Source organism: Oreochromis niloticus, linkage group LG14, assembly GCF_001858045.2.
Source record: "Oreochromis niloticus isolate F11D_XX linkage group LG14, O_niloticus_UMD_NMBU, whole genome shotgun sequence".
In the NCBI taxonomy this organism is placed as follows: domain Eukaryota; kingdom Metazoa; phylum Chordata; class Actinopteri; order Cichliformes; family Cichlidae; genus Oreochromis; species Oreochromis niloticus.
Genome location: NC_031979.2, coordinates 20,845,521 through 20,866,540, shown reverse-complemented (window position 1 = coordinate 20,866,540; position 21,020 = coordinate 20,845,521). Strand labels below are relative to the sequence as shown.

Here is a 21,020-nt window from a genome sequence, read left to right as displayed (position 1 = left end):
ATATATGACAGTTGCCAAACCAGGACATGAGACTGTCCTTCAGAACTGTCTTCTATTGGTGTCTCTCTGATTACCAGATGCTATCTGGGCCATTGACTGCAGGATGACAGAGATGAAATGTCCCACGTGCTGAAGCTTTGCCTCTGACAGATAAAGGATTTGATTGGTCGCATCAAAATAAAAGTCCCTGGAGCAGTGTGACAGTAGACCCTCATTAGAGGAAGATGGAGCGAATGGAATCGACTTGGCCAGCAGGAGAAGAGCACTGGGGAACATGGGGCAGTTTTCAAGCAACTGCATCACCTGACAACCAAACAGAAAAATGGCAGAGTGCTGTGGGGAGAGGTTGTCCAGTGCAGTCGGGATGAGCTGCCCATCATAATTCCCCTTTGCAGAATTATCTGCAGCTTGTAAAAAGAAAAAAAAAAGAGATAATTTTAGGACTTGGTATATGTTGCGTTGATCAAATATCATGTCTGTTTTAGAGATCTCTCTATAATGTTTCTGTACCATTGCTAAAATATTGTTTTGACTCATCCATGGTGAGATTTTGTAAAGATTGTTGAATCTCTTGCAGGGTCTTGAATAGAGGTGATATCGTGATAAGCTTGGACAGGTCATGATCACTTAAAGAAGGAGCTGTGCTCTGTAAATGGTCTAGGACACAGAGAAATAACATTAGCAGAACATATTGTACTATAATCTAACCAGGCATAGGATTATGGACACCTGGTATCTGGATCAGATGTTGGTAACACATCCTTTATGTCCTGTAAGTTGTGAGGTGGGGCCTCCATGGATCAGACCTGTTTGTCCAACACAACCCAAAGATGCTTGATGCCGCTGTTGACTTGCCTCCCATAGTGCATCCTGCTGCCAGGTGTTCCCCTGGTAAGTGATGCACATATATGCGGCCATCATGTTAAAGAAAATATGATTCATCAGATCAGGCCACCTTCTTCCATTGATCGTGGTCCAGTTCTGATACTCGCGTGCTCATTGTTGGAGCTTTCAGTAGTGGACAGAGGTCAGCATGGGTGCCCTGACTAGTCTGCAACTGTGTAGCCCCACACAAAACAAACTGCGATGTCTGTGTAGTCTGACACCTTTCTGTCAGCACAAACTATCTTTACAATCTGAGCTACAGTAGCTTACCTCTTTTCTGATCACATGGGCCAGCCTTCCCTCCCCTTGTGCATCAGCCTTGGCTGCCCATGACCTTGTCACTGGTTCACCACAGTTCCTTCCTTCCCCCACAAGATCTGTAGTTTTGGAGATGCTCCAGAGAACCCATTCGTCTAACCATCACAATCTGACACTTGACAGACTTGCTCAAATCCTTTTGCCTGCCCATTTTCCTGCTTCAAACACATCACCTTTAAGGAGAAAATGTTCACTCGCTCCTTAATATATCACACCCACTAACAGGTGACATGATAAAGAGAGATAATCACTTCACCTGTCGGTGTTCATAATATTATGCCTGATCGGTGTAATATTCTGATACTATTGTACATGCAACCGATTGCAGCATATACAGTAGAGATTTATTCCTTACCGGGCTCGTGTGGAAGAGCTCCTGCTTTGGTCACATTCACTGATGAAAACTGTGGATCATTGAGTGAGGAATTTACTCTCTACTTCATATCATAAATACACAATACAAAGAGAATGCCACTGCAGTACCTGCATAAAACACATGTTAGTGTCATTGGGTTGCATGTATCCAGCTTGCGCCTCACACTCTCTGGTATCGTGATGACCTGTATGACTGTAGAGGGGACCAGACAAATCCTGGTTCTGCCAAGCGTCTCCTGTCAGCCTGCATAAGAGAGTTTCCACTGACCTGACCACAGCTCCCAGCAATGGCATGCAGGCCTCAGCTTGAGTGATGGGGATGTTCAGTTACATACAAAAAAAAAAAAAAAATTAAAACAGTGACATAAATTTCCATCTCCCTTAATGCACAACAAGAAACAGCCAGCATGCTTCTGTGTGATGGTCCACCGAACACACAACACAAACCACATATTATCATCTTTACACTTTGGTGCTTTATGCTAAGCTACAGTAATTGTCTATAACTTTACAGCTATGATACATGCATGTGGTTCGCAACAAGAAATGAAGAATTCACATTTCCCAGACTGACTAAATATTCCTTTAATGATCTATCTTATTATTAGAGACGGTCATTCATCTTCAGTAGAAGACATTACTCTTATCCTCATGATCATCATCATTTATTTTTACCTTGTGTATGTCTCTCCCCCACACTGCTGCCAGATGGTTCATCCTTCATTGTTTTATGAACTAATATCTCTTTAAGGAGGCTCATTTTTTTATGATCCATATTCTCCAAGGCATTCTGAAAGAAGGATAAAGAATTTTTTTATTCTGTTTCCTTGAGGGGAACAAGATTGCATTATTATGTATGTGTTTTTTCAATTAGTCACTGAAAGTAGCACTTTCTAAAAAAAACAACATTTGTTAAAAAAAACAGTTTTTAACGTCAGTTTTTTAAATTATTAAAGCAATAACAATTAACTTATTTACTACATATTGCAGGGAAACTTAGTGTCATGTATATTGAGGATTTCACACAAGCAAGTCCATAAGTTGTTCTTATTAATGGTTCATAACTGACCTATAAAGTGTGGTAAGCGATTTACTCATCATTAATAAACAAAACAAAACAAAAAAAACATTAACTGAAACTTTCAATAAATGACTTCAACTGTTTATGAGAAGGAGCGCTTCTTGGATTCAAACCGCTTCTCTTTGAGGTGCTGGTTTGATGGTAAACAAATAATAAAAAGGAGCTGGGGTATCATTGAGAGCAGCAACGCAATGAGGCACCATTAATCAGTGTAAGGAGGTCTCACATGCTAGAGGATAAAATGGGACGCAGCCATCTTCAGCCAGACTCCCAGCAAACATGGTTGCATAGAGCATGGGTATGAAGTGTAAGGGCCAGAATATAAAATTAGTTTGACATCCCAGGTGTAAAGGATCCTATAAGGGTAGTCATTGTAAACATTGCTCAGATGTACCGCAGACGTTAATTTGATTTCACCTCTTAAAAGGAGTTTGCTATTAATCATTTTATTAATCAAAAAACCTTATTTGCCATCTGCAGGCTGGAGTGTCCCAGCTGTGAAGTTTCTTTTGTTTTTTTCTAAATTAATGGTAGAACAAAAAAACTAATTAACTACTCTCTGAACTTCGTGAGGAGACAACCACACAGATATGGAGAGAACATGGAAAATATGGAAACTCCGGATGGTGGATTTAAACCCAGGACTTTCTCCCTGTTAGTCAACAGTGCTAACCACTACACCGCCCCTTTGTTCTGCTTCTAAGCGCTTCCTATCTAACATTCACAGTTCGATGAATGAATTGGCAATGACTTGGGGTCAGTTATTTGTCCAAGGATGCTTTGACATGCAGACTGAAGCAACCAGAGACCAATCCACCAATAACACAATAGATCAATCAACCGATCAATAGATGACCTGCCCTACCCTCAGGGCGACAGGCATCCCCACCTGATGGATGTTTTTTAGGTTAACGTGATCATGTACCAAACATGAACTGTGGTGGCAAGATAATTTATCCAACAGCTTTACTGGATTATTCCATGCATTATTTATTACAATATTAAAACTCACCTTGAGTGATTCAGTGTGTTGACAGATGTTTCTATAAAACTCCTGTATGTCTTTGCGGTGCCGGGCCAGCTGTGAGGCTATATGGAGGTTCTGATCCTCCAGCTTGTCGTAAAGAGTCTTCACATTGAACTCCTCCAAATCACAGCACCCCGGCACTCCTCCTAAACAGGGCCAGTAAATGTCAACAATGGGAAAGACTGAAATGGCCTGAAAAAATAACAGAAGGGCCTCATCATGACATCTTTAAGATCTGAGGAGATGATCTCGTGAAGCATGAGCGCACATCGAAATTATAAGCTCAGTTTGGCTCCATAGTAATTTAGTGGAGTCGGTCTAGCTTTCTTTAGTGGTAACAGCACAAGCCATTACAGTATGATATAAGCCATTATTTTCTTTATCGTCAATCAAATGTGGAATAGGCTGTTAACTGCTAGCTGGTCATGCGTGATGGTTTCATAATGGCTAGGCCAATTGGCATTTAAACGCCCAATCAAGCTGCATGAATAATGCAATAAGCATCAACTGAGAAACATTACCGTCAACTCCACTATCAGAGATTAGAAAGAAACAAGGCAAATGTAGTGAAAAGTTGATGAAAGGGAGCTGCCAAAGTTTGTTTTTAGTTAAACTTTTCTGGAAAACTTTTAGTCTTTGGTTATTGGCCAAGTCATCCAAGAGGTACAGAAAACTTACTTAGTGAATTTGATAAAACATAGTTGCAGTAAGTCATAAAAGTAGACTTTAAATGCATTTTAGACTGAAGTTTCATATACTGTGATACCATATTTAATTGAATACAAATTAAAGCATGTTTAGGCTCCAGCAGGCCAAAAAATTACTCTCCACCACTGCTCTGACACAGTTATTGCAATTACTTCAAAACCCTTAGAGTAGAGAGTTTGATAAAAGAACCAAAAAGCAGTGGCACAGTATTAAACAAGGGGCTTACCTCCTTTTGAAATAGCAGGCTCCTCAGCTTCTGCTCCTTCTCCAACACCTCTACTACCAAGGTAGTCACCTTGGCTTGGGACCACTAAGCTGAAACACAAAGACTCAAATTTTGTTTATTTTCACTTGTTTAAAAGTGTTTTATGTAATTTTTAAAACACAAAGTCAGCACTGCTGTCACACCAGTATACCTTTCTCTGCTGCATGCACACTCCATCGGACAGAAAGGCTCCCCAAGGCTGCGCCACTTTGGCTTTATCCTCCACTGGGAGACAAGCTTTGCTTTGCTAGGTCGCAAAACTAGTACTGTAGTGGTCAGAATTACGACCACAACCAAGAGCAGACTAAGGATCCCTGCACACAGTCAGCATTGTGTCATGGTGAAAGCTAATTCATTACAATAATCCCCCTGTAAACACTTCAGTCAGCAATACAAATACCCACCAGCAATCACTCCCCAGTCGGGCAGAAGGTTTAGTCTGTGTTTCTTGACAATCCCGTGATTGACCAATTGTGCTGGGGTCATGGGTTGAAACATAGCAGCCCTGGGGTCACACTCTGTCCCCTCCTCACTGACTACCACTACCAGACTCCACTCTGGGACAACACTGTCAACAAACACGTACTTCCCCGTTTCTGAAAAAACATGGGCAAACCTGACAATGGAAAGATGACAAAGAGGAATACAAATTAGAACATAAGATGACGATACTTTGTGGCCACAGTTATATGAGGATATATTACCTTGAGGAGTTAAAGTTTGTCTGCTTCATGAGTATCTGCAGATGCCTAAAGGCACCAAAGTCCCAGCTGGGGTTGCTGTTAAACAGGTGGTCTTTTTGATAAACTGGAAAGTGGCTGAGATGGCGGTCTTAGAGATTTCAAAGTTGGAAGTAAGAGGACAGTTGTTTAAAAAAAAAGAAAAAAATCACACACTGTGATAAAATCATGGTAAAAGTAAAAAAAAAAAAAAGCTGTACCTGTGTGGTTGATGGTGAGATGAAAAATGAGCATGTCACCAGAGGAAAGACAGGCAATAGGGTTGGGGATTCGAGGTAAGACAGCCAGATCCTCTGTGTCTCTTCTATTTCTGGGTCTTGTTTTTAGGACTTCTATTGGCTCTGTAAAGAGATAACACTGTGTCACAGATTGCACAGTTTTGTCAACCAATTAAAGCCAAAATGTTTCCAGTTAATTGGTGGTAGATACAGAAAACAAATGGACTGCATGGCAAAAGAAAATATATCAATCAACATGTCAGCTCTAATCACCTGACAGAAACTGATTGATGACATCTTTTTGTGTGGGAATCCAGCCAAACACTCCTTCAGAGTCAAACTGGACCAAGTGTGTTTTCCCAATATTCTTTGAATGGATATCTGGTCCTAAAATATTTGTTATTCTCTGAAAATAAAAGGAAATAACACAGACTAGAACATTAGAACACAGCATGTTATTTTGTATCTATTATGTTGGAGAGAAAACATAATGTAAGGAACAATTGTGCCATACTGTGTTTCTATTTTAACTATAGTTTTTCCAGTTGCTAATATTTGTCAGTTTGTATTTATATGTAATGTTCAGTATGTGTTCCAATACACATTCACAGTAATGCCATGCTACACCTTGGTCACATTAATAAAAATATCCTTCACTTGAGAAAATTGATATTTTTGTTGTTAGACAAATAACATGCACATTTACAGAACTGTGCAAAAGTCTGAAGACGCCTTATTTCTTTATGTTTTAATAGGAAAATAGGAGCAAAGATTCAATTAAATTTTCAATTCAACTCAATTTTATATGCATGGCACCAAATCATAACATCAGTCACCTCGGTGGTAAGAAAGTTAAAGACCCTACAATAACAGTGTGAAAAACCGCAACAATCAAACAACACCCTATGAGCAACCACTTGGTGACAGTAGGAAGGAAAAACTCCCTTTTAACAGGAAGAAACCTCCAGCACTACCAGGTTCAGGGAGGAGCATCCATCTGCTGCGATTGGTTGGGGGTGAAACATGTACAAACATTAATGGAAATACAGTATAAAGCTGCTTTTGGCTGCGCCCTTGTTACAAGTGGGGTAGCTCTGCAAATTGCTTGATTTGGCACAGTTTTATGCTTTTCCTGACCCAACCACAAAGCCAGCTACCTTTCACTTGCCACTACACTACACTACATTACAATAGATGGAACTTATATTATTTAAGACAAAAACGCAGTTTGTAGAATTCTAATGAACTTAAGTTAATATTTGGCATGGCCACCTTTATTATTTTAGAACCTGAACTCTTTTCGGCAAGATTTCCTCTTATTAAAAGTTGTTCTCCAGGCTTCTTGAAGGACATTCAAAGCGTTTCTTTGAATGCCTTTAGTTCTTTTCTCTGTCAAAATTGTCCCACACTGCATCAGTAATGTTGAGGTCCAAGCTCTGGGAAGGAACGATACAGTGCCATTGTGTGTTTTTCTATCCACTTTACTGGTCATGCTTTTACTGCATTGGCAGTGTGTTTGGGATCATTGTCATGCTGAAAAGTGAAGCCGCTGCCAATCAGACACTTTCCAGGTGGTACTGCATGGTGGATCAAAATGTGACAGTACTTTTCTGCATGGTTCCATCAATTTTGACAAGATTCCAAGACCACAGGCTGTAATGCAGTCCCAAACCATGACACAGCTTCCAACATATTTTACAGATGTCTATAGACGCTCCCTTTGGGACCTGCTTTATACATTTTGACAAAAATCTGACGACAGTTCCAGTTCTTGTGCAGTTTGGCATGTGCCTTTTCCCTTCTTTGAGAATGGTTTCTTGACAGACACCCTTCTGCTGAGACCATGTCTGATGAGACTTCAGTGAACAGCACATGCATCAACTGAAGTGCCACATGCATTTCTCGGGTCCTGTGTCAGGACTTTGTTGGATTTTTTCCTATTTCTAAAGGAAATGACTTGAAGATACTGCTCATATGCTACAGTTTGTTAGGCCTAGCCCGTCTTTGCTGGTCCTCCACTTGTTCAGTTTCCTCAATGTTTAAGGACACACTGCACACCCAGCTGACATATGTCAAGTTTTCAGCTAATAACTCCTTGGGAATTGGCACGTGGGTGCAAAAACTACTGTTTTATGCCTGTTCAACTGTTATCATTGGGATCTTTCATAGTTTCAACCAAAGAAATAGGAAAACAATATGTGTTTTTGTGACTGGCTGTGATTAACAAAGTGCCTAAAGATACAAATAAAAAGGCGGTGTTAAAATAAAACCCTGGAAAAACAGAAAACCTGGGGAACTCAAGCCAACTTTAAAAAATTACAAATCTGGCTCCTTGGAAGCAAAATATAAAGAAACGAGGGGTGGCTCAAGACTTTTGCACAGCACTGTATATATGATGAAACTCACAGAAAATGAAATAGCCTCTTGCTGGAATAACTTGGAATAACGAAATATTTTTTCTTTGATGGTGAGCAGACTTCATTATTTATAACTGTCGCTTCATCATATGCAATGATATCACAAAATCTGCAGTTGCAACATTTTTTCACATCCTGCTGAGACTCGGGCTGGCCGAAACCTTGTTAAAAGCTTTCTGCCTACTAATTGATGTAGCTAAACCCTACAGTGTGAGGAGTCTCTTGGCTGCGTCAGTACAGTTCTAATGTTGTATTTGTACTTGTTTTTCAAATATCCCTCCTCTAATTCCTGCACACATTTAGAGTAACTGATCACCAATTATAAGAGAAATAATTGAATTGGATAGCTGGATATCCTTGCAAGGTGTAGCTGATCAACAGTTGTCAGTGGCCCATGTTAACCTTCCATCACCTTTGCCCAGACCATGCTATGGCTTTCTTTGACGCTGAGCAGCAGGTGTCCATCTGGCGAAAGCTGAGCAGAGAGCTGAGGCAGTTTGGAAAGGCACGATGTATTACAAAGCTCCTCAGCAGACACGTATCGCTCACACTGGCAGCTGGGGTGCAGATAAGGCAAGAGACAGAAAGGCAACATATCAGGCTGTATACCGGCTAGAATCCTAATTCACTTTTTTATTAGATGTAGCTTTAGTAGTTGTTACAGAGCAACAGTAAATCGGTGTCGACTCACATGATTTTGTAAAGGAAAAAGGTGATAAGTGTGACTCACATGCCCATCTCCGCATCCAGAGTTCCTCCATGTGGTCCGCAGGTGATATTGCAGGAGTGGAGGGACGGTGACACACACTCTCTGGATGCTGCCAAGCGCACCTCTCCTGTGAAACATCGTCTGTTCACCTGAAACAAACAAAAACTCAGACTTCCGAAAGGGCATACAAGGTTTTTGCAATATGTTGCATCATGTGTGACTGAACCTTCATTTACACCACAGTATAGTCTTCTCCATACTTCCATATGACAAAAAGAATGTGGAAAGGCAAAATGTATTGCAAAGGGAGTCAGTCAAAGTTAAATTATGGCTTCAAATCTTGACTGCATTTTTTTTTTGTTACAAAGAGGAAAGCTTTTCTTGTGATTCATGAAAAGCTCTTTTCAACGTTAGACAGCTGAATGGTGGTTTGCAGGTGAATCTACAGAGTTGCGCAGGAACAAAAAGAAAATTAGAAAATTTCACACTGTCAAAGTGAAGTGTATGGTTTTGAGTCAATACACGCATTATTGAGGAAAAAATGCATAGATTAAACCAAATACCTTAATGGTTTTAACTGACCTCAGGCTGGCAGTCCAATTCACTATTGGCAGTAGATATTTTAAAATCCAGCTCGTTGTAGAAGATAAAGCCAGTTCTGCACAAACATGAACCATCGGAATACTGGAAAGCACGGTTCTTGCCAATGCAGGTACAAGAAAAAGAACCTGAGAAAGCAAGCGACACACGGCATGGCAGTTCGTGGTGCTGATTTCCAACTCCTCGCAACAAAGTTTAATATAAAAACTTCTTAAATCAGTCATTTAAGATTTATTTCCTGCTCTAACCAGCTTGTGAGGTGGAGGAGCTACCACAGGGGAAGCAGGCCTTCTGGGCAGGCAGGTGGTTGAAGGTGTTTTCTGGACATAGGCGACAGTCATCCATTTTCTCAGCACGAGTTAGGTTGCCGAATGAGCCAGGTGGGCAGGATATCGGCTGGGTGGATCCCAAAGGGCAGACATAGCCAAGAGGGCAAGGGTTTTTCTTGTAGTTGTCTGCACCTGTTGCATTAAATGTGTATGAAATGAGAAATACTGTACAATTGAGATCATTTGAGAGGATGAAAAATTCCTGCCAAAACGTATATAAAGTACCTGGGGGGCAGAAGTATCCTGGTGGACAAGGAAGGCATTGCAGAATGGAGGGTAGAGATGGACGATAGGTGCCCCCCTCACACACAATACAGCAGCTGTTTTTGGACCCTCTGAGCCTACTAGTGTTGGCAGGCATAGAGCCGCCATCGCAGGACTTCATGGAAGAGCTGTTGGCTGGGCAGTAGTATGGAAATGGACAGCTGTGGAGCATGGTAACAGGGTTATTTATAAAGCTTTAAACCACATGAAGTAGAATCAGTCAAAACCTATCAAGCTTTCATCATTTCAACAGTTAAAGCCTCTCATATTTTATATCACACAGAGTGGACACTTGCCTCTGTGCCAGATTTAGCTTGTTAGAGCTGTCGTGTACTCACAGTTGTTTGGGGCTGTTGTAGGAATGAGATCCTTCAGGGCAAAAATAACCTTCTGGACAGGCTTCAGGCTCAGCAGTTTGGGGTCCACAGTACGATCCAGCTCTGCATGGCCTCTCTGAAACCGCACCTAGATTATGATCAAACACTTGTTACAACACTCACTGCTATGTTTGGAAAGGAAGGAATTTCAAAAAGGTTCAGACATCGCATCCAGAGGCTAAAATGAGCTTTCACATAATACTATTCCGACAAACCCACCAACAGGACACTGATAGGAAGCCCGACAGGGTATCCCTTCCACGTTGGGTTTTCCTGTATCCTGGGGGTGTGGGCAGAAAGTTCCCCCTGCACAGAGTTCACACTGGCTGGGTGCAGCAGCTCCTGGAAGCTGCCTCATGGTGCCTGCAGGGCAGAGGATGGGAGGCCCAGTCCCACTGCACCAGAAGCCAGGTGGGCAGGGATATTTGGAGTAGTCTGTCAGCCCTACAAAAATGACCATTTTCTAAAACCAACTTATCACTATAACATATGAATCACAAAGCTCACTAAAATTACTATAACAGAAGGGTAGTTCTTTACTGTCCATTGTTTTAATAAGCCTTCATTAATTCCCACATAGAGGCAGCAAAAGAAATCTGCTACACATTATCCACAAGGTAAAGCAACAATATGATTTAGTTCCAACCATAAACTTTTGTGAGAGGACCAGAAAAAAGTTTTGTTTTCCTATTTGAAAATTCAGTGCTCCATCTTGCCTGTGGCCTTAGGTGAAGAGTTAAAAATTAAATGCCTTCCCTCCCATCACATTTCCTTCATTCATAGTTTAGGCACAACTATGATAATGCACTCCATACACTGTATACTGACAATAATACAGTCTTGAAAGGAGTTGGCTTTGAATTGCCCTTGCAAATGTGCATTTAAACCAAACAGAGAAAAATGATTACAGATGTATTTTAAAATGTATTACAGTGCACCATACTGTAGGCACAGGGTATAATCAGAACTGAATAACAGAATGGAAGAGATGTAGCTTCTACAAGGTAGCAAAAGGGATCAGTTACATTTATAGATTAAATCTGAGTTTATCTTTTAAAACATGAGGATATGGCCTGTGTATCAGACCTGTGCTGTTACAGTGTGAACCAGGTGGGCATGGCAGGCAGTCACCCTTGCTGTGTGCTCCAGGAGAAGCTCGATAAGTGTAGAGAGGGCATGGCCTGGCACCAGTCCCTCCACCAAAGTCGCCACCAGGCAGACCGTCACAGTAATGACCAGCAGGACACAGATGAGCAACTGGGTCTCCTGCAAGCAAACATAACAAAAAGTCGTTTAGGAGGAAAACAGGTTTCTGATACTTGGTATATACTCGAACAATTTTTATGCTACGAAGAGATCAGCCTCTCCTATTCCCTTTCATCAGATCAGAAAATTTTAGTATCGTGATTAAAATGGAGTATTTTTACCCTTAATACTTGATTAAAATGGCTACAAAACTTCACTCAGTTCATACCAGATTTGCACCAATACTGGGGTGGGCAAGGTAAGCAATCCTGTAGGCTGGCACCTCCTGGGGAGCTTCTGATGGTATTTGCAGGACACAGCTGAGCCTGTTTTGTGCCTTCGGGGCAATAGAAACCTAGAATAAAGGAAACATTTGGTATTTAACAATTTATTTAGCTAAACTACACCTGGAGAGATCTGAGCCAAATAATCTGAGAATAAAAGCATTAACATTGATTTGTTGGTAGTTTCTTCTACATTGTTAGTTTTTAAAATTATCTCTCTCTCTCTCTACATACATATACATACATATATATATATATAGATAGATAGATAGAGATAGAGATAGAGATATAGATATAGATATATATAATATATATTGCACCTGGTGGACACGGTCCAGCACACTGCACACCCCACTGGCACTGGGTTAAGTTAAACACTGGTCCCTGGGGGGTGAAATCTGTGCTTCCAGAAACACAGATGTACCCTGCAGCACAAACACCTTGGATCTTACCACCCCTAAAGAAACATACAGTTAGTTAGTGAATACATAAAACCACAAGGTTCACTCCATGCACAAAGAAACATATGCCTATGCACACATAATTAATTTAGAAGACTCTGAAATGTGAAATGCTCCATTAAACAAATACAAAGATAATAACATCATCTCTTCTAGTTTAATGTTTACTCTGAGTTGATTATGATCATGCATATGAAGGCAGTCATTTGGTTTTGGCAGTGAACCGTGGCTGCTGATCATGACATACTTGTGCATCCTGATGTGATAACAGTGAGTGTTTGTCTTTGAGCATTGTAACTGATGATTACAGTGTTCAAAGAGTTGATCATGGCAGGAAGGGCAGTGGAGATACAATGTATGCTAAATGTTAAAAGCACAATCAGCTGTAAAAGAAGCAGTCTCCTCATTTTTGATGCTTTACAAAATCTTAATTACTTGGAAGTAATTAAAAATGTCTAAGACAACTATTTAGGAAAAATTTATAAATTATTAAAATTAAATCTGTAAATTTATGTTACTAGGTGTCATTCTTTGTCATTCTTAAGAACCAACAATTTTATATGAGCTATGCATTGGTGATATAGAGTTAATATAATGCATGATGCTTAGTCTGCATGCCAACATTTTTGACATAATTACAATATGCAGTAATGGACGCTATTATAAAGCAATATAGGATTTCTAGGAGAGACAATCAATGAACAAGGCTAACCTACAGAGTTTTAAGATAGAAATGTACAACTCGGATCTGAAAATCCAAATCACAGTACTACATAAGCTCCATTTAAAACCGTAATAACCTTTCTGAATTATGGAAAGAGATAAAGTTGCTGTCATGCTCCACGTTTTAATTAACTCAGTTGAAATTATCAGTAAAGCTGATATTGCTGGTTATCTTAATGAACATTTTCTATCAGCTAGTTCTGTTTTTAATGAAAATGTGGTCTGAGAGTTCTGATTTGAATTCCATGTCTAGTTTCATCTATTAGCTCCATATCAAAAGAACCCATTTGTCTTTAGATCAATTTCTTCAAAAGGTTTGAAATCCATTCATCCAAAAAAGTCATCTGAACCTGCCAATCTGAATCCCCGTCATCTAAAGCTAACAGCTGACTCAACTGCTGAGCCTGTTCCTCATATTATTATTTCTCCAGATTTTAGGGTGATTTAGTCTACAGACTAATATCGCCCTAAAATCTGTAAAGCAGCCTATGTTCTCCCCTTCTAAAAAGTTTCATTTTATATAATTATAGCTAAACTTTCCACTCTTTTTAAAACTCTAGTATTTGAAATAAACTCTTTGATGGCTTCAGATCAGGTCGTAATACCATAAAATATGTGGGTTACAAATTATGTTGTTAATGCATTGTTCTGCTTTGTTTGCTGATCTATCCAAGGCATTATATTCTCTTAGTCAGACTCAGTTCTCTGGGCCAAATCTCACTTAGAAGCTGAACTGGGGCAAAGTGGAAAGGTGCTGAAAGGCATATACAAGTTTTAGAGCAACATATGCTACCATTCAGATTTTGCTTTTTGTTTTTGGAACTGGGGTTTAGGGTATCTGGTTTGATGGTGTGTGTATGCTGTTATGTTCGTTGTTGACTCTGACTTGCTTTATTTATTTATCAATATATATTTTTAATTTGTAAATATTTAATTTTGTATTGGTGTGCCTTCTTGCCGTGGTCTCCCTTAAAATGAGATTTTAATCTCAAGAGACTTACTGGTAAATAAAGCTTAAATAAATTTAATAAATAAATATGTCTGTATACACAAAGTGTGCATAGGCCTAACTGTATGTTTGTCTAAGTCATATCACTGTTTCTGAATATTTGACGGTGCAAAACATGCATGGGACTGTGTACCTGCAGAACTTTCCTGGAGGGCAGGGTGAACACTCTCTCTCTTCCTGTAAACCTCCCAGATCTGAAAGAGTGTATGTCCCATTAGGACAGGGCTGAGGTACCATTGTTCCTAGAAGAAAAACAAAAAGAAAAAAGGTTTTGGTGGGATAAAACAAAAGCCTTTATTGGTCATCTCATCTTGATTTTGGAATAAACCAAGTGGATTAACGTTCTTGTCAAAAAAAAGACATGAGACTAATATTGGTCTCATGTCAATGAATATGTAAGAGTGAGCTATAAATAAAAGTTTAAATCTTTTATTGTCAAGAGCGTCCTTTCAGCATACCTGCAGGGCAGAATGAATGTGGTGGGCAGGGTAGTGGATCTCCCACTATGGCCTCCTCACAGTAGAATCCAGGTCTGCAGGGAATGCAGCTGTCTGATCCCTGGTTAGGCTGGTACTCTCCTGTGGGACAAGGCAAGGCCATGGCAGAACCTTGCAGACAGTAGTGGCCCTTAGTTGGAATGAAAAAGATGAAGAAACATCAGAGAAGTGGCATCCAATTTAGCAGAAAATTGATATTAAACAACGTGGCACAACCATCTATTACAGATATGTCTGGAAAATAATAGAGAAGACATGGGGAAGTAATTCAGTTGGAGAGAAGTCTATATGTTCAACCTTACCTTGGGACAGAGGAATGCATATGGGGTAGTTGAAGAGAAGTCAAAAGCGCAGTAGAAACCAGCAGCACAAGGACCACTGGGGCTAGCCAGACCATCTGTAGAGCAGTAGTAGCCAGCAGGACACGCAGAGCAACTCTCCATGGACACACCCCCTATGATGGGGGCACAATAGATAACAGTCAGTCATATTGTGATGGAGATAGTGAGAAGCAGACAGCATGAGATCTGAAGTGCATCTCTTTTAAATTCAAATCCAGCAGCATGGAAATGCCTTTTCATGACGAGTGCAAACATTAGTGAAGTACCAGTGGAGTTGCGAATGCTGCCAAGAGGGCATGGAATTGGAGAGAGGCACCCTGCTGGACAGTAGTGGCCCACAGGGCAAGGGCCATTCCTGGGGAAGTTTTCAGAGCTGTGAGGGGCTGGTTCCATAGCTCCACCATGGCAAAAATAACCCTGCAAACATAAACCTGGACGGAAAAAAAAAAAATGGTGACACTACCAGTTTGATGCCATGTGAGGATACAGATGTCGGTATTTTGCTAAAAAGCCAAAGTTTTGTTAAATCAAATTTTTAATCCCTGTTCACCTTGTGGTATGGAGGCTCCATATGAGCCACAGTACAGTCCAGAGGGGCAGGGTGTGCAGGCAGAGAGTGTGTGGGCACCTGTCTGATTGCTGAAAGTACCTGAAGGGCAGGGCTGAGGCAGGGCTGTCCCAGCAGGACAGAAATGACCTAAAGAGAAAGCAGTTATTTTATGTTACTGCAGAAATACAAATTTGGACAATACTGTTGCTATACCTAAAAGTTTAAAAATATTTAATTTGTGACTGGCTCAACATTTATTTTTACCATCCTCACCAGAGGGGCAGGCGGAGGGCTCTTTAGTGGCTGACGATGGACACACGGTTCCTTCGGGGCATAATAAGCAACGGGCTGCTCCCGGGGCAGGACTGTAAGTGCCAGGCTCACAGGGCTCCTCATGTGCCGAGCCAACAGGACAGCTGTGGCCAGCAGGACAGAGGTAGCCATGGGAACCATCGGATGGAGTGGGACTCGAGCTGCCGCCCAAGCACACGTACCTGTAGGCACAAACAGAGGAAAACAAACTGCGTATAGATTTTGGCACAAGCTGCCACTAGCAAATCTGGACAATCTGTCAGTGAGGGGAAATCATTTTCAGCCACAATTTCAAATTATGTTTTGTGTGTGTGTGTGTGTGTGTGTGTGTGTGTGTGTTTCTTGTTTTGCAGTACGGCAGAGTGCAGCTCATGGCACATAAAGTCTGGCTTTATTAATTCACTCAGGTTAAACTGAATGAAAGAACAGAAGTCCTTAATAGCTAGCAGCAGCCAAGAAAAACGTATCTGAATTGTTCTGTGTTTTAATTTTCCTCCACAATATGCTTAAATGTTCCAGTCTTCTTATTTACAGTCTAATACCAGAAGAGAAATAAACTGAACCATTGGCAGACACTGAAGTGATTTAAAGACATTAAAGCCCTTTAAAAAATAGTCACTATCTACTCTGAGAAAGAGCGGATTTGAAATTGAAAAGTAGAAGAGTAATAGTGGTGTTTACCCAGCCTGACACAGGAGCGCTTGTGAAAGCTCTGCTATTGCAGGACTGTCACAAAACAGTCCAGGGGGGCAGGGTGTGCATTCATCAACTCCCTTTAGTCCTTGAGCGATGGAGAAAGAACCAACAGGGCAGGGGAGTGGATAGCCAGTGCCAGCAGGGCAGTACAGGCCAGGCGGACAAAGATGACTTCCAGATGAATTTCCCTGAAAAAAGTAAGAAAAAGTTTTAATTATCTAAATAAAAAAAAATTTAAAAAATATATTTTTATGGCATCATTTGCTCTGTAACACCAAGTGTATCATATGTGATACATGACTTTTTTACACCTGTACATCATCTGTGTGATTTTTGTTTTTCCTGGAAAAGCCTGATGTATACAATCAGACACATGCCGTCCTACTGTGAGGAATAAATTGCACACTGTTGCATTATTTAATGTGTCACTAGACTAAAAAACACTCCAGTTTCCCCAAAAAATCTATTTTATGACAATTTATTGTGGTTTAGGCTTTACAGGGTTGGAATAGAAGAATGTATTTCACTGCAGAAGGTATCCTGGAAATGTGGCCTTTTTTCTTATACTGTCTATCACACCGGATGGTACCATTAGAAGACCATTTATGACGTGCCAAAAAAGAGTTTTTTCTTTACTAATAAGACTGTAATACTAAGTTAAAGGTTGAAGGTCCCCTAAAATCATTAGGTATATTTTACTGACAGGACAAACATCACCTGATACTCAGTAGAGTTTGGACTGGTTGATCCAGCAGGACAGTAGTATCCTGCTTCACAGAGACCTGTGGGCTGAGATTGCCCAGACTGAGAGCAAAACATTCCTGCAGGCAACATAAATAAAATAAAGTCATCATAACAATAATTAGAAATAAAATAAGCGGTCATACAGTGGTTATGATGAAGCAGAATATTTTTTATGTACCAGCAGGGCAGGAGAGACAGGCTTCGGGACTGGACGCTCTGAGGTGGTCCTGCACAGTGCCAGGTGGGCAAGGGAACTCCTGTCCTAGAGTCAGACCTGCAGGGCAGTAGTGACCAATAGGACACAGCGCAGGCTGGACAGTAGCTTCACCTGAGCCACATTAAGAAAAAGAATAAGTACACACATTATATTTTCTTCTTCTTCATCATTTTGCTACTAACATTTTTCCTCTATTCCTCCTCTGCACATGCCCAAACCATCTCAGCCTTGCCTCTCTAACCTTATCTCCAAACTGAACCTGAGCTGACTCTCTGATGTGCTCATTTCTACTCCTGTCCTTCCTCCCAGTAAAAATCTTAGCATCTCCAGCTCTGCCACCTCTGCCTCCTGACTTTTTGTCAGTGCCACCATCTCCAAATCATACATCATGGCAGGTTTCACTACCATCTTGTAAATCTTCCCTTTTACTCTTGCCTCTGTCACAAATCCCCCTGACATGCATTTCCACCCACTCAACCCTGTCTCTTCTCTTCTTCACTTCTCTCGGGCACAGTCCATCTAATGAGATACAATTAACAAACAAATTTAGCAACTTTGGAAAGTCCGTGTTGTGTAGTTTTAAATGTCTTAAGACATGAATAATTAAAACAATTTTGTTATACTGTGAAACAATGTGTCAATCAGTTTGGCTGAGACAAAGAGACTTCGGATAAGCTCCTCATAATTATAAAGCTTGCTCTAATTATTATAATCATCCAAGAAGGACTTTAAAAAATCACCAGTGAACACAAGTGAATTTGTTCCATTTAAAATAAAGACTTGTAAATATTTTGGTATTTACAAGCCTTTTGGTAGCAAAGTATAGTAATGGATTCCTCTCTGGATTACTGCTGATCTCTGCAGGTAAATCCATGTTTCCCACCTTGACAGTAGTATCCAGGGGTACAGATGGTGCAGTTGTATTGATGCGTGTTGCCTGTTTTAGAGCTAAATGTTCCTGCAGGACAAGGCACCGGTGCTGGTGTTCCACTGGGGCAGAAGAAACCAGCTGGACACACAGCCTGATCTGCTTTGCTGGAGCCCCAGTCACAATAAAAGCCCCCCCAGCAATCACCTAGAGCACAAGAGATAAAAAGAAAAACAAACTTGTATACAGAAATTTACAACTTACAATGTGTTGTTCAAAGATTTATGCACATAAAAGTTAAATTATTACAGCTGACATTTTGGGGGGCCTTTTTACAGCTTTATTTGAAAGGGTACAGTGAAGAGTGACAGGAAAGCAGAGGGAGAGAAAAAGGGGAAGACATGCAGCATATGGTCACCTGCTCATCCCAGTTAGCTAAACCGGCGCCCTGACAGTGCCATTCTGGGATTTTTACTATAGCCTGAGATGTGCTACAATAGAATAACAGACCACTAGAGGTACAGCAAAGGAAAAAGGTTGTGATCCACAGTTGAAGTGAATAGTCCCAGTAACATGTGAATATGTGCTGTTGTCTCAGTTTAAGTACAGTGCCACTGGGGGTGCAGGTTCCACTATAGGAACATGTAAAGTGTCATTACTGTATATTAAAAAGATCCTTTGCTCATCAAAGTAGCTATTTTAGCTATTCTATTATTATAGAATAGAATCATCTTTAATTGTCCCACAAGGGGAAATTTGGTTGTAACAGCAGCAAGAAAAACACATATACAAACAAACAGGATACAGGACACAGAACAGAAACACGCAATTTTCTTACACATTTACATCAAGGACAAGAGTTACCAACTAACTTAGTCAAAACACACTCACTGTATCTAATTCTATTATCCAATAAATCTACCTGCTCTGAGACCTTGCTGGCAGAAAATCCCAGGTGGACAGAGAGATCCAGTTCTGTTGTCAGTGGGATTTGGCACTTTGGCACCCGTCAGACAAAGAAACCCAGCAGCACACGATCCTGAAGGCTCAACCAGACCTTCAGAGCCACAGAACTGCCCTGCCGGGCATACTAAGCACTGACCTGCAAACACAGACAATGACAGATTTCACTTCACTTCTAACAGCAAAACAAGCTCAAGATCAATCAACACAGCTCCGAGGGCGCTGCATGTGGCTAAAGGTATCAATGTCTGAAGTGAACTATATTAGAGGGCACTATAATAACATAGCAGAAAGATAGAGGTAAAAAAAAATGCATGTAAACATTATAAGACTCAATGTAGTCTTTGATTTTGTTTTTAAACTATGAAAGGACAGAACAGCAATACTATTGTGCATCAACACAACTCAGACCTGTTTTTGTATTTTTCATATGATAAATAAGCTAAAACTTATATTTGGAACATTTTGTGATATCTAGAATATCCTATTTGTTTCTGTATATTTTTGTATCTATTATATGATAATTCCTTTCATTTCTTTAAAAATGCATTTCCAGATATGCAAAGTATCAAAGGAACCTCGAGTCTGAATAATAGTTGATTAAATTACCATAAATCATGTGTCTGAATCAAGCATTTATTGCCATATTTAGACTTCAACCTATATTAAATAAATACAACAACTAGCCATGAATGCAACATAACTGCACTTGTCTCTATTTCCTATAAAAGTTCTGGTATTTTACCTGCACTAGTGAGACCCTGCAAGGGGCTGTAGCTGCCTTTGGGGCACGGGAGTGGCTGATTGTGTGGACTCTCCTCCTTTGGACAGAAATAACCAGCTGGGCAGGGCAGAGGGCTGGAGACTCCGGCAGAGCTCCCTCTGGTGGCGCTGGGATTCAGAGGCTGACAGTGAAACCCAGGGGGACAGGGATTACACTCCTTCTGCCCTGGCAAATCCTGAAACCAGCCTGGCAAAGACATTCAGACAGTGAGGATATCGTCAGAAATGTCAGTTTTGTGTATTAACATTTTGATTACCAAGAGGGCATGGTTTGCAGTCATGTTTGCTTTTTCCTCCAGTCTTATTTTGGTAAAAACCAGCTGGGCAAGGTGAGGGGGCACTGCTGCCCTCTGCACAGTAGTGGCCTGCTGGACAAACACCTCCCGATACACTTGACATTGGGGTAGCAGACTGGGATCCCTCTAAGCAGTAAAAACCTAGCAGTAGAAACATTTAAATTTGTTCAAGTCAAGCAGGATAATGAATCATTTGACATTTCATAATAATGAGCATCACTTTTTACCTGGCGAGCAGGGTCCAGACACTTCAGAAAGGCCAGGCTGTGAACAGTAAAAGCCAGGTGTGCAGCCTCGACACAAAGAATGATCGACAATGCCGATCTGCTCACTGAAAGCAGAGGTGGAATTTGAATTGGACATGGGTCATCTTGACTGTAAATGGATTTGATTACATATCAAATAGTTCAAATAATACTAACAGGCACACAATGGGCACTATTTAGCCACCAATATTGGACGATTTGTGTTGTTTTACATTTTCAGATCATTCGATTTTAATGGAGGTACTGAAAGATGTCCACCTGAATGTTCCTTTTGGGCATGGTTGTGGTACAGATGTCCCTGCAGGGCAAAAGAACCCAGGCGGGCAAGGGAATCCTGTCACATTGTCTAACGGTGAAGGTTCACTGGCTCCCTCGGCACAAACAAACCCTGCAGCACATTGCCCAGTGGGGGTAGTCCTCCCTTCAAGCAAGTACAATTAATAGGGTAGAAG

At 40.8% G+C, this 21,020-nt stretch overlaps 1 protein-coding gene across 1 annotated transcript in view; it reads right to left on the bottom strand.

Moving 5' to 3' along the window:
- Nucleotides 1-21,020, bottom strand: part of LOC100697272 (zonadhesin) — a 28,863-nt gene that overhangs the window by 3,744 nt on the left and 4,099 nt on the right. The window contains exons 9-45 of the mRNA XM_025897825.1: nucleotides 20,827-20,989; nucleotides 20,530-20,633; nucleotides 20,264-20,443; nucleotides 19,969-20,193; nucleotides 19,183-19,362; nucleotides 18,276-18,467; nucleotides 17,354-17,503; nucleotides 17,149-17,252; nucleotides 16,417-16,619; nucleotides 15,697-15,917; nucleotides 15,424-15,570; nucleotides 15,140-15,304; nucleotides 14,835-14,986; nucleotides 14,494-14,662; nucleotides 14,169-14,277; nucleotides 12,163-12,299; nucleotides 11,788-11,913; nucleotides 11,400-11,579; nucleotides 10,533-10,757; nucleotides 10,275-10,401; nucleotides 9,898-10,097; nucleotides 9,592-9,804; nucleotides 9,326-9,471; nucleotides 8,765-8,892; nucleotides 8,447-8,591; nucleotides 5,891-6,023; nucleotides 5,600-5,740; nucleotides 5,364-5,490; nucleotides 5,064-5,275; nucleotides 4,811-4,973; nucleotides 4,621-4,709; nucleotides 3,672-3,832; nucleotides 2,254-2,368; nucleotides 1,687-1,883; nucleotides 1,559-1,607; nucleotides 511-657; nucleotides 75-407 (exon numbers count right to left, since the gene is read on the bottom strand). Coding sequence (XP_025753610.1) covers nucleotides 75-407; nucleotides 511-657; nucleotides 1,559-1,607; nucleotides 1,687-1,883; nucleotides 2,254-2,368; nucleotides 3,672-3,832; nucleotides 4,621-4,709; nucleotides 4,811-4,973; nucleotides 5,064-5,275; nucleotides 5,364-5,490; nucleotides 5,600-5,740; nucleotides 5,891-6,023; nucleotides 8,447-8,591; nucleotides 8,765-8,892; nucleotides 9,326-9,471; nucleotides 9,592-9,804; nucleotides 9,898-10,097; nucleotides 10,275-10,401; nucleotides 10,533-10,757; nucleotides 11,400-11,579; nucleotides 11,788-11,913; nucleotides 12,163-12,299; nucleotides 14,169-14,277; nucleotides 14,494-14,662; nucleotides 14,835-14,986; nucleotides 15,140-15,304; nucleotides 15,424-15,570; nucleotides 15,697-15,917; nucleotides 16,417-16,619; nucleotides 17,149-17,252; nucleotides 17,354-17,503; nucleotides 18,276-18,467; nucleotides 19,183-19,362; nucleotides 19,969-20,193; nucleotides 20,264-20,443; nucleotides 20,530-20,633; nucleotides 20,827-20,989 — 5,958 coding nt within the window. The remainder of the gene's footprint in view (nucleotides 1-74; nucleotides 408-510; nucleotides 658-1,558; nucleotides 1,608-1,686; nucleotides 1,884-2,253; nucleotides 2,369-3,671; nucleotides 3,833-4,620; nucleotides 4,710-4,810; nucleotides 4,974-5,063; nucleotides 5,276-5,363; nucleotides 5,491-5,599; nucleotides 5,741-5,890; nucleotides 6,024-8,446; nucleotides 8,592-8,764; nucleotides 8,893-9,325; nucleotides 9,472-9,591; nucleotides 9,805-9,897; nucleotides 10,098-10,274; nucleotides 10,402-10,532; nucleotides 10,758-11,399; nucleotides 11,580-11,787; nucleotides 11,914-12,162; nucleotides 12,300-14,168; nucleotides 14,278-14,493; nucleotides 14,663-14,834; nucleotides 14,987-15,139; nucleotides 15,305-15,423; nucleotides 15,571-15,696; nucleotides 15,918-16,416; nucleotides 16,620-17,148; nucleotides 17,253-17,353; nucleotides 17,504-18,275; nucleotides 18,468-19,182; nucleotides 19,363-19,968; nucleotides 20,194-20,263; nucleotides 20,444-20,529; nucleotides 20,634-20,826; nucleotides 20,990-21,020) is intronic.